Source organism: Phymastichus coffea, unplaced genomic scaffold, assembly GCF_024137745.1.
Source record: "Phymastichus coffea isolate CEN01 unplaced genomic scaffold, Cenicafe_Pcof_1.1 PCOF00053, whole genome shotgun sequence".
In the NCBI taxonomy this organism is placed as follows: Eukaryota; Metazoa; Arthropoda; class Insecta; order Hymenoptera; family Eulophidae; genus Phymastichus; species Phymastichus coffea.
Window position 1 is genome coordinate 1,594,854 of NW_026706864.1, and position 13,133 is coordinate 1,607,986.

The following is a 13,133-nucleotide window of genomic DNA, read 5'->3' on the forward strand; positions in this document are numbered from 1 at the left end:
TTCTGTCGTCGCCATTATAAACTGCTCTTTCGTTCTCAACGTCTGCAGCACTGCTTCGATTGTTATGCCGTTTTTCCTCGTCAACTCCTTCTGTTTTTGCACAAAGCCAAGCCAAATTCCCGTATTTCTTATCTATCGAAATTCAATTCAGAAATATAGTCTGTCTAATAGCAAAGTCGTCGCGCGGCAAACGGAAGGCTATTCGAGGAAAACACTATCCACTAAAATCTAACGGTCGCGCTTCTGCCAAAGACGCCAGCAGATTAGTCTGAGCAAATAATCGGCGCTAGCAAGCTTCTCTCGCTCGCGCTCGCTAAAAAGACATTGAACTCCAAGTGTATACAATATATACGAAATGAAAGTCTATGGCGGTACTGACGAGCGTTTTTTCCTTTTGAAAAGCTTTTAGAATAGAAAGTTCAAGAGGCTTTGTCTCGAAATAAGTGTGAATCAGTCACGAGGATAAAATATTTTCTGAAAGTCTTCTTCTCGTTAAATGAAAAATACTCAGTCAGTAATTTTTGTATCTTCAATTGACGTTCCTTTACTCTTCTGTTATGTCCGCATCCATCAAAAATTAATAATCTCACATTTCAATGATCCATTGTGAAAGCACAATATTTTCTCGATGAACATGATCTTTGGTTATATTTACGAATGCGACCGTAAAAAAGAGGAGTGACTTTATTAAGTCGTTATTATCAAGTGAAATAAGTATAGGAATTTTTATTCACTGAGGATCAACGAATCTCAGTGTATGTACTATACACGGCATCACGTCGAGATGACGCTTTTATCTCAACCCAAGCCCCTCGTCGAGGTATTCGTCTTTTTTTGCGAAATCATGAAATTCCAGGCTATGCGTGCTCTGAGATTACGGTATTTGACGTTGAGTTTATAAGCTTGCTCTAAATTTATCGTAGACTCTATTATGATGATAAGATATTTTTTTGTTTATAAAATTAGTTTTATCTTTTTTATTCATCAATTAATCGTAAAAATATATTTCAATTCATTATGAAGATTTATGAAGATTTTGGATTATTCAAAGCTTACCACGATGGTTCTTTAAAATAGAAGAGGAAATCATATTTTTATGAAAAAATACTTATTGAACAAATATATTTTTTCGTAGATAGTTTTGTTGACCGATCTTCTTGTAGCAAAAAGAAATATCTTGAAATAATAATGAATCTGAAATTTGTAACGTTAAAAAATAATGAGTAGTCCTGTAGTAAGATAACATTACTTCTCCGGTTTTTTTAGAAGAATTCTTTCGTTGTTTAACATTTTTTTCTTTACTGAATAAAAAAATCTTCTTAAAATTATATCCAACATAACACGAAAACTGTGCATTATTTTAATTGATACGTCTGAAATGATTTTTAAAATAAGAACCTATTAGATCTTACTTTCAGTTATATGTCTATTATTTAAGAACATTGTTATTAGAATTTTAATAAAATCAGAATAGAAGTTGCTTAATTTTAAGAATTATAAAATAATAAGAAATATTTGTGTAGAGTAATAATTATTAAATTGAATGAAAACTGTACTTTGATAACTATTGAATATAAAATTGTTTTGAGTTAGTTAGAATGTTTTATAGGCAGTGAACTATAATTAGCGACAATTTGAAATATCAAATAAAACTCAAAGTCAACTCAGCTGCAAGTTTGTCGGAAACCTTACTCGTCAAATTCGCTTGTGTTAATTTTAGCAAGCTCATTCTCTTTCGCTCTCTCTTTCTCTTTTAAGCGATTGTTGCATTTGATTACAACTATGTATCCGACGAGGCTTCTCTCTCTCTCTCTCTCTCTCTCTAAGTATTTTGGAGCTAGTTCTCTCACTCTATTCTGAAGCTAATTGAAATGGTCGTCGCGTCCAATAGCATATACATTTCGATGCGGGATCCATTTGAAACGACGATGCGCTCATTGTCTTATTAAATCGAAAATGTAAAAATTCCGCATTTAGTACATTAAAAATTCACGAATAATAAGAAAATCTCGAAAAGTATTATGAAAATAATGTCTGACCAGCGCATCTGCGACAGGAAGTCTTCTTAGCAGTATGTGTCCGTCGGGAACGCCTCTCAATGTTTTCCTAAAGCTCAGATATGCACGGCGAGAAGAACAAAGTATAAGAATTATTCATGTATTTTGAACTTCACTTTATCACCCCCCCCCCCTTCCCAGAAAAAAAAGAAGACCTACCAAAAGTAAACAAAACACTCAACAAAACTGAACAAGTGAGTAAATATACAGCTAAAGTAGCTTTGTTCGCATGCTGTCCTTAAAACTTTTGATGGCAAACTTGAAACCTAAAGAAACGCCTCGACTGATAAATACAAAATAAACAGGGTCGGCTAATAATCTCCCTTGAGAGAACGAAGGAAGAAACGAGAAGCTTTCAGGCACATCCTCGAGAGAATTGACGCACAGAATTTAGTAGTTTCTGACTAAGCATCTGATTATTCATGTGGATTTCTTAAGATTTCGGGAATAATTTATGTGCTAAAGTTGGACGTAAGGCCGATAATCTTGAGCAACATTAACGCGTTCGAGTTAAAAATTCTTATTATAGGAAACTGAATATCGAGCGAGCAAATAATCCAGCGGGCGACTGTATCGATTAAACTCAAACTGTAAGCATCGAAGGAAAAACGCAATCATATATCGCGTAATAGGTGATACGAACAAAAGCTTCTGTGGCTTGATTAAGTCAGTGCGATGTTTACCTCGTTATCCGCGAAACGTGTGCAAGTTAATCACTGTCGGCAAGAGACCCTAGAGAGAGAGAGAGAGAGAGAGAGAGAGAGAGAGAGAGAGAAGAGAGAGAAAGAGCAAGATAGAGTCTTCTCTCTCCTTCTTGCGACACCGAGAAGATTTATTTACCAAGGTATGTGTGTGCGAGAAGCTTCTTCGGATTGGAAGAGACTGAAATTGTCTTTGCGAATATTGGATCTTAATATTGAATGTGAGATATAGAGGTTGAAGGTATACTGCCAACGTAACTGGCATCTCTCGCTCTCTCTCTCTTTCCCCTTCTCTCTCGGGTGTGCTATTTGTAAACATTTATTGTGCTGCATTTTACTTGTATAACTTTTGTATTTATCGATCGACTATGTTACTTTTATTCGGTCACGGGTCAATGAACAAATACGTGCTCTTTACAATCTATTACAGAGAATTATGCGACTGTGTCCATGAAAAATTTAGATATATTCAAAAGATATTGCAACTCGTGTTTTTTTTCATACATCGCACAGTCAAAATACAAGTCGACAGCGAACTTTCGGAGATTTACGTGCCAAAAAAAGAAGCTCTCTAAATGACAACGAGACAACAGACAGTAAAAAAAACTCTAATTAGAGAACTTTCAATCCCTTCGGTCCAAACTTCCAACTGATCGATTCTACAAACCGAAATAATCCTTTGGCAAAAAAGTAAATTACAAAGCAGGTAGCAAGTAGTAATTGAAATGACAATGTATATCTTCAAATCTAGAAAGTTTCGACAGTTTCATGCACGTTATTGTCGTGGCGAGGTTCTAACCGAGCGAAAACCTTTCGGTTCCTTCTTTTTCATCACTTTTTACTGCAAGCTCTCTGAAAATTATTAACAGCGAATATTTTTCACTGTGCATTACGTGTAGTTGTGAATGAAAAGCACTTTCATTCGATTAATCTATTTTTAGGTTTAACAAGTTAAAAAGAAGAATTTTTCATTGCAACTTCATTTTTCGCTCGAATGAGTAATTGGATCACACAAAAGAGTGTGTAAGTGAAGTAGAAAAATGGTAAATTGGAGAAAAGTTAATTTTTATTTTATGTTTTTTGAGTCTCCAAGCTAGGTAGAAGCGTATTTTTATTTCATAATATTTATCAAGTGATTAAAAAATATTGATTTTAGTGGATTTCATAAATTATGAGAATAAAGGAATAGACATTTTTCTAAAAAATATAACAAATCACAAAAATTCATAGAAAGAAAACGATAAGGATTATCTATCCACTATCTTCTTATCAAAATTAATTTTACTAACATTAAATAATTATTAATAATATTCTTTACACATCAGTTGACGATTAACAATTTCTACTCATGAGAGAACGAAAATGTAATAAACTGTGAAATACAAAAAATAAAACTTTTAATAACGTTGCAACAACATTAAAACAACTATTAATAAGTAATAAAATGAATTAGCAACAAGAAGCAGAGAAGTATAACAATAAATCAGCCAATTGAATTAGCAGTAATTATGCAGCGTTTCCGCGCTCACAGCAATCAAGCAAAATTACGAGGAGGCAATACACAAATTCGCGCGCAATGCACACGCAGCATGTGGACGTATCAATCAGAGTAGTGAATGTGTGGCGCTGACTAGGTGGCTGCAGTAACTTTCGGCGTTTAATTAGTTAATGAAATTGGACAAATTGCCACGGTAAAACATTTAAACAAAACTTTCTGCGAGGGCACATACTAATTTTCACTGACGATTTGTTCAATGCAAAATTTTAATGCTGTTCGTGTGAGTTCTAAATTTACGATGCTACGTGGGTGTTGTTTATCATAGGGCGTAACGGGAGTAATAATAACTTAGCAGTTTACAGTGACGCTGTAACGATAAATTATAATGAAAGATGTGCTGGTTTCACTTTGATGATAAATTGATGTGTGCGGGTAAAGCTTCGAAGAAGATTTCATAAATATTCGATTGAGTTTCCTGCGAGAGAATTTCAATCGTGAGTTTTTCAAGTATTCTACAAACTCGCGCGCGTGCCATTTCAATTTTTTAAACTGCAAACCTCTAAATAACACCCGAATAACGAACGTCGAGAAAAAGAATTTTTCGGTTCTTCCTCTTTGAACACCGAGTTTCAAAAAAACATGTATCCGTCGCAGTGCAGAGAGAGAGAGAGAGAGAGAGAGAGAGAGAGTAAAAGAGAGAATGGGGGAGAGGGAGTAACAACGACTATTTTCGTCTAGAAGCGCTCAGTCTCTCACACCAAGTCTACCTTCTTTTCTTTTTCCTCTCTGTCGGTGTCAAGATCGTGAGATTTTTCGTCGCTTCAAGTGCACACCGAGGGAACAAAAAAAAAAGAAAAAAGAAAAACTTTATACCGGATAGCTAGAGAGGTTAGAGATTGCAGAATAAGCCTTTTTGACTGCGAGGCGAATTTTTGTGTGTGCGAAGTACGAGAAATGTACACGCGAAGTACATTATTTTACAAGGAACAATGTCCCAAGGGTATGTACTTGATATTCCTCGAGTGCAGCTGACACGTTCTTTGCGAATATGTGGTTTTTTCTTTTTTTATTTCGCTTTATTGAAACAATGCTGCACATTTGTTTAAGTGGATACGATTTCACTTTTAAGCTTCTATTTAAGATGATTTATTCGCTTGGATCTATTTATAGATTTTTATTCACGGAGAAAGTCGTAATTACTCTTCCTGAGGGAAATAATGGAACTTTATTACTTCTCATTAGTTAAAGGTCTACTACCCTTCTGAAGAAAAAGAAAGCCCAACACTCTGATTCACAAACCTGATTGCTCGCCAACAAGTACTTTATCACGGCCAATCTCCCAGATACACATACACACACCTACGAGTATAAAAGGTCGAAGTAAATGAATGAGTGAGAGAGAGGGCAAACACTAATGAACCTCGCGGCACTTTCTTCCCTGTCAAACGCTTCTTTCATTCAGTGAGGTACGATTGCTGATCTTTTCTTTCTCGCACCTGAGAAAGATAAAGAACAAGAAAAAAACTCCTTCTTTTACGAGAGAAAGAGAGAGAGAGAGAGAGAGAGAGGGAGAGAGGAAGGATGTACTTGTTTGTCTATCCCCACGTCGGCGAGTTGTTGACCAGCTTTTATCGGGGAATGGATTCGTCATATCGATTTGGCTCTCGCATTTTGTTTGATTTTCTAGACACGTGCAGTGAAAGAGAGTAGCTTGTTGATCCACTAGACGAAATCTCTTCTTTATTTTTTGGTTTTTTGTTGAGTTGCTTTTTCCACTCCGGCTTTTTCTCTTTGCTTTTGGATTTTTTTTTTTCGACAAATTGTCTCGAGGATCGAGTGGTAGCAAATATTAATATTCTTATAAACTGTGGTGATAATATTTCACTCATATATGTTTTTCTCTACCGTCAATAAACTTTTGTACCTATACTGTGATGCGATTCTCAACTTTCTTCCAACCGCTAAAAAAAGGTTCCAAGCAAACTTCATCAATCACCAACAGTTCTACACACAATGACTCAGCCAACCGAGCGCGAAATGCAAATTGCCGAAACACTGAATATTAACGGGCGTCGACCTGGATAAGACTCCGTGCGAGAAGATGTCACGGTAGCTTGTGTGTTTGTGTGCAAAGCAACGGATTTGAACATCGATATATGCATACACGACTGCGAGCGTGTGCAGGTCAAGCTTCACGCTTTCCTATATGTCGCTACGTTTGCTTTTGGAAGCAAATGGGTCCGAGCATACAACAGACGGAAAGCTGATCTCCTCTACGGGTCATTGCTTTCGGTTAGCTCGCGTTATCCGGATTATCATTATACCCTGGGATGCAGTCAGAATAGGAGTATGTTAAAACTGATCAAGTTAAAAATTTGGCGAGAACAAATTTTTTTATCCAATGTCGATTTTTCAACCTCCGCTAAAAAATATGAATGTATGGAAAATCGTTTCTCATAAATATTCAATTTTAAATGTTCAGCATATTCAGCAGTTAAGAAGTAGTAAAAAAATTCAGTAGAAAAATGTTATTTCGGTCAGACACGCCACAATAACCAACCATTGCCATTTCCACAAAAACAATTGTATTCCGATTAAACTTCTGATTAATGACAAAATAGATAATTAACCACCTAAAGGTTGTTTCGATTTGACATCGTCAATTTTTTTACGATGTTGATATGACTAGACGATGAAAATTTGACGAGGAAAGATCGCTTTACTTCGTGACTACTTTTCGATTTTCATTGAAAAAATTGAATATCCGATCATTGATTACGATGCAATACTTTCTGAAGCAATTGCAAAACTTTTTGCGAACAAAACACAGCAGCAGAAGCGTAGATATACACGCGGGTGAGAGAGACTGTCATGCGCGTGGATAAATCGTTTGTCACAGGGCAAATTGCCGGCTTACATAGTCCTGAGTCAGGCCTTCATTGATATTTCCTCATATCTTTTGTGACGATGCGTGAGCTGAATACCAAGAGTTGTATAGATAGAATTTACATTCCATTTCATATTTAATTTGTCTTGGGCAAATCTCGAAAGGAATTCTTTTACTTGTTGTCTAACGGAGTAAAGTTAAAATACGTTCTGCGTCATTGTACAAACTTAAGGCAATGTAGCGGACACATCGGACTGTTCTTGCTTCAACAGCATGCATGAAAATAATCAGGTTCGTTGGTACGTAGAGTTTCCGTGAGAATCGTGTGACGTGAAATCGTGCAAAGTCAAAGAAAAGCACATCGAACGAGTCGCGCCGATGTCGTTAAAATAGCGCAGCGCACGCGTCGATTAGCAACGCAAATTATTTGTTGATGCACCCTCGCGAAGAAAAAGCAAGTACACAGCCTGGATCCTAATGCAGCAGCTTGGTGGCAACGGCAAACATGCCTCCAGCACCTCGACGGGGCTTTTATTGCAAGGCATTTGCAAGTAAATCGCAAGCGCGATGTTTGGTATGGTCGCAGGTGGATAGACAGTCGCGTACGTAGACGCTGCAGAAGATAGCCATACGCGCTAGAAGAGCAGCAGCAAGTCGTAAAGCAATCGGCAAGAGGGTCGCGCGCGAGAGAGCTGGTGAACACGGCTAATATTGTATTGAAATTGAACGGGCGGCGAAGCCTACTTGCATTCAATCGCGTGCAGCCGAACGGCCACGGCCGCTGCAACGCTGGGCGGCTGATTAGGCGGACGTCTCGTGAGCTATCGGCTGCGAAAGTCGGCCGAAAGTCCGAAATCCGCGTTAACTATGCAAACGGCACTCCGCGGTGCGTCCACCGAGGGCAAACTAATCCCGAAGATAACTGTCCGCCAGGTCCATCCATTAGAAACAAGTCCGGCACGTTCCCACCGCTCCCGAGCTAGGTGGCAAGGTGTACCGCGTCCCGCGAGTGCGGGTCAGCTCGCGCAGCAACGCCACCTCGATCGAGCGCACGCTAACCCCGAGCATGGGCTTTGTCTGTTTCAGAGCGAGGGCGAGCGAGAGCCGACCATGTGACGCACCGCCAGCGGGAACAATGCACGAGGGGAGAAGGGCGTCGTTCTGAGTGCACGCAGGCGATGAGCGTGGGTGGCGTGGAGGGCGGCGGTGGCGAGCTGCAAGAATGCGGCGCGGGCAGCGAATACGGAAGTGGCAGCGAAGAGACGGCGGCATTACTGAGCCGGCCGAGCGTGACGCCGCTGGTGGTGGCGCCGCAGGCGGTGGTCGTGCTCGGCCAGGCCTCGTCCTCGTCGTCGGGCAGCCTCGCCACCGCGCCGCCCGCGGGCGCGCCAGCCACGGCGACGGCGGCGAGCGGCGCCGCGGCTAGCGGCTCCACCTCCAGCGGCAAGCCCGTGCTGCAGCGCCAGGACCGAGCCACCTACCTCGTCGCGTCGCCGCAGCTCTCGGTCTCGGGCCTGGGTGGCTCCGAGGAAAGCGGCACCGGCGTCGACGACCCCGCCACCAGGTCCGTGCCCGACATCGAGTTGCAGTGTCGGCTAGACGAGCAGCAGCAGCAGCAGCAGCAGCAGCAGCAACAGCAGCAGCAGTCCGCCATGCACGCCACCATGCACTTGGTCTGTCAGTCGGCCTATCACCGGCCTCGACAGAGCCACGCGCATTACCGGTGCCGTTGCGACCGGAGGGACTCGCTCGCGCCCTCGTCCGTCTTGCATCTGGCGAGGAGTGTCTCCAGGTGAGATCTCGCCGTTCTTCTCGCCGAACGTGCCTTGTCGCGTTCGCCTTTGCCAGACCGCTCGATCAACCGCTCGCCCGAGCCTACATTGACCATTCGCGATTAATCACGCTACAACTCGCGCAGCACTTTATCTCGCTTGATGCTAATGGATGTCGATTAATCGTTATTGCAATTCTTCACGACATTAAGCCACTATCGTTCTTCCAAGTCCATTCCATGTTCCTGATTCAACAAACAGTCCCCTTCTAATAAGTGCCATCGGTCAACGTACCGAGTATGACTACCCGACCAAATTGATGAATTTTTCGAAGGTTAATCCGAGCTAGAGGCCTAATCAATCCCCCTAAACAGTTTCTGCTATAGCCCGTATATTGAATATTCATGCGTGTGAAGCAGCGAGCGCTCCGGATAAAAATGTACTTCAAACGAACAATAAGTGAATTATGACGCAACAAAGCGGCTATAATGAAAAGAGAGGAAAGTAAATTTAGCACCTTTTCGTTTGCATAATGAACCGCGCGCGCCACTGCGATAAATCAGAAAGGGCACGATTTGTGATTGCGAGACCGTGCTTTTACGTACGTCCAGTTTATCAAGTTTCCGGATCGGTAATTAATACACCTCGAGAAATAGCGGCGATCGTCAATTATATATACAACGCGTACCACGAAACGTGCTTGACCATGAGGTCATTGCACGCCGATTGCAACAACCTGTCGTGATACGCCATTGTAAAATCACGTAATAACCGAGTAAATTATGAACGTCAGTGAATTTTTGTGTCGCGATTATGCAAACTGAAGTTAGATCGCTATCTAAAGAGAATGTTAGAGAAGGTGAAATTTACTGAAATTAGAGGACATAAAAAATACCACGACAAAGCACCTAGAAATCGAGGAAAATATCTCGAAGCCAATTCGAAAGAAAACAACATCCGCGCGCTTTCACGTATCAAAAGGGAGAATCCCATTTCCCGCGGAAAAACGTTCGAGCCTATCGGCTTTACTCTCGCGTGTTCGCATCGATTTGCACGTGAGCCGAGCGCCGCTCGTCCCGAATGCTAATGGCGTCCTGCTGTCTATTTTTTTTAAAGCCGCGCGAGAGGTGTAATTGATGATGGTCTAACGAAAGCGAAAAAAAACCTTTTTCGCTTTCCGAGGGGAAAAAAGCTGCGTGATCGATGACCCGTTGGTGATTGGAACGTTTTGACTCGTAGAACGCGATGTGAATATGAAATCGACGTCGGATGGCGAGAAACGTTGTTTACGCTGTTTTGACGATGTGGAGTTTGTGTTCTCTCCGGCACTTAGATAGTTTGTATACATCGAATATCGACCGAATTGCTCGTGTATCGGAATTTGATTTGTTGGATTTATCATTGATATAGATAAACATTTCTCTCGAGTATAAGCGTAAGAAATGAGCAAAATGCACGTCGCTAAAGTGCCGAATAATTAAATCGGAGCGAGCCAGCGGGGCGACGAAATCGTGATTTATCGCCTTCTCGATGAGAGAGCGTGAGCAGAACTACTGAAACGACGTTATTGCCATTCGCAAAATTTGAAAGAAAAAAATCAGACTTAAGCCGAAAGAAATCGATAGACGTGGCGTGGCTAATCGCGCGAGCTTTGTCTCTTTCTCTGCACGCGGCGCGGTTGAACGAGGCCGAGCGGCGGCGCGCGATGCCCACGTTCGCCCGTGTCGAGTCCCTTTGAGTAATGACCCGTTCAGGGCCTTTCGCACAGCCGTCGAGCGCGCGTCATATTGCTCGCCTGCTTTTCTATGCGTCTACGCCTGGCTTTTGCCGTCGCCACTTTTCCCTTCCCATTTTCCCTCTTCCGGTCTCTTCTACCGAGCGACGCACAATTTCACGGATTATCAGATCCTTAATTGACGAGCGCTCGATGCGAAGCATTTCATGCCTGACCATACGCCGATCTCGCACCACTTACTTGCACGTACCGTGCGTGAAACGCAGTCGCGAACCTCTCTGCGTAGAGCTTTCCGGAGCTCCATCAATCCTTTCTTTCTTCGACAACGTTACTCTCTACTCCAAAGCATACGTCAACATTAGTTCTCGAATGACGCGCAATATTTGCCCTAATGCAGCGTCGCTGAATCTTTTGAAAGCACACTGGGCCAATACGTTCGCTAAGCCACCAACGGGCAACGTTCTTTCGTCAGTTGACGTAGTCTCGTGAAAGTACACTTGCGAGGGCGTTAATCCCTGTGCACCATTACCAGTGGCAGCTCTTCTGCACGATCAGATCTCCCTCTCGCTAACGTCAACTTTGTCTCCTCCCGTTCCCACGTTAAATTTTACCTGCCTATTGCTTTTACGTGTCAACTGGCTTTCTCTCGTGTTTCTTCTCGAGTTCACCGTGTGGCTTTGTATTATTGTCGAATTTTCGGCCGAACTTTGGGTGTCAAGAGAAACTTGTTTGCAAAGAGCTTGTTTGAAAAATCGCTTCTCAGAAATCTTCGCGCAAAGTGTCTTTTGCCCGAAACAAAAGTGTCAATTTGCGGTAAATCATTTGATTCCAACTAAATATAATAATACAATAGTTGTCCGAAAATTTCAATTAATCTTGTTCGAATGAGAGAACCGAATCAACAATGTCGCTTACAGAATTCATGGAAATTCACAGAAGCGCAAATATGTAGCCGACGAAGCGTATCGTCGCGGACGATCAATCTCCAACGTGCAAAATCATGTCAATATAGACGTAGCATTAGCACCAGTCATGGAGATTTCAAACTCGTCTATTTTCGTTTTTTCTTTTTTCGCCGTAGGCTCAATGTTGGAAAGCCTCTCGAGTGTTGACGCTCTGACGCGATCCTCGAGTGGTTGCTAATGAGCTTCGTTTGTGAGTGTACTGCCGCTATGCCACCGCTATGTTGAAGAGCTGAAAAAACTATTAAAGAAGCTTGCTCGATCGATTTCATTTCGTTAAAATTAGATTGCCGCGGTTTTCTCGTTCTTCGAAGGTACACGTATATGGTCGAATCGATAATTGTGCGGGTGTAAGATTCGTTTTAGCGTGGTGGTAATTCAAATGTAATTTTACTCGACGATCGATAACCTACCACGAACCTCATTCGGCTTCTTATATTATTTGCAAATGCAAAAATAATGATTCGGTCTTTTCACGTTATCTCCACACAATGAATACACTGTCTTTTCAAAGGCTGCTGTTAACGATCATTATCAAGGCTCCAGATATTTTATGAAAAGAAATAAACAATAGACACTCGAATCGAAGTCGACATGAAAAAAGCAGGGAACGCGCCTTATCATTGCCGCATCGCAACTGGCTATCAAATAAATTAATTTTCAGCGCAGCGGTGTACAAACAGAAATATTTTTTCTGCCTGGCGCACGGATGTATTTATGAACGACTGACCCAATAAACGATTGTCCCACGTAAATGGCCTGTTACTACTGATATCTATCTCTACGGAATGCTATTTTTTATTTTAATAATTGCGTAAAAAGGTTTTGCAATGGTCATAAAAATGCATTAGCAGTCACAAATTACACGTTCAGGCAAATAGGTGAGCTTATCGTTATTGATTGTTTTGTCGCGACTTTCATGACTAAATAATCGAAGTTACAATTTTTACAAATCCTCTATTGCTGTATAATTACGAACTATTCGCAAAGCACCTCGCGAATTGTTCTATCGTATCGTATCGTATCGGGAGAAACAGGAGAGCGAGCACAAATAATCAAAGGCCTATTCAGTAGAAGTAGCATCAATCGCAAGGCTATAAGATCCATAGGTAGCAGTAGTTGTCTGATTGCGTCTCGCGTGGAAAAGCAGGTCAAGACGCGCGAGAACACTTGTTATCACGATTGCCTCAGCTCATAACAATCCCTAGCCCTCAGCGGATACGGGCTACTGTTTCCACAGCCGCTGGAATTCTCTGCTTTGTCTGTGGAATAAACTTTCGGTTTAAGCTGGCGAGAATTTTGCCTTGCTTTGCCGCTGCCAACTGTAATAAACGCCTTCGATTTTTTGCGCGTACACCAGAGAAAGTTTTTAGTTATTACTCTGCTATTGGAAAAGTGAAGCTTTACAGTCTTTCGAAGAAACCAATCAGGTGCACCTCGCGTGCGTATTTTTTTATTTTCATTCAATTTTGAACCTTTCCCGAGTATCATGCATTACCCTTCGAAATAACTTAAGGGGTG

At 41.6% G+C, this 13,133-nt stretch overlaps 1 protein-coding gene across 7 annotated transcripts in view; it reads left to right on the forward strand.

The window, feature by feature from the left end:
• LOC131665581 (small conductance calcium-activated potassium channel protein) overlaps window positions 1–13,133 on the forward strand; it is a 90,102-nt gene that overhangs the window by 22,285 nt on the left and 54,684 nt on the right. For all 7 annotated transcript variants that reach the window (XM_058937564.1, XM_058937566.1, XM_058937567.1 and 4 more), the window contains exon 2: window positions 8,230–8,935. In XM_058937564.1, the coding sequence (XP_058793547.1) occupies window positions 8,322–8,935 (614 nt within the window). In that variant the 5' untranslated portion in view covers window positions 8,230–8,321. The remainder of the gene's footprint in view (window positions 1–8,229; window positions 8,936–13,133) is intronic.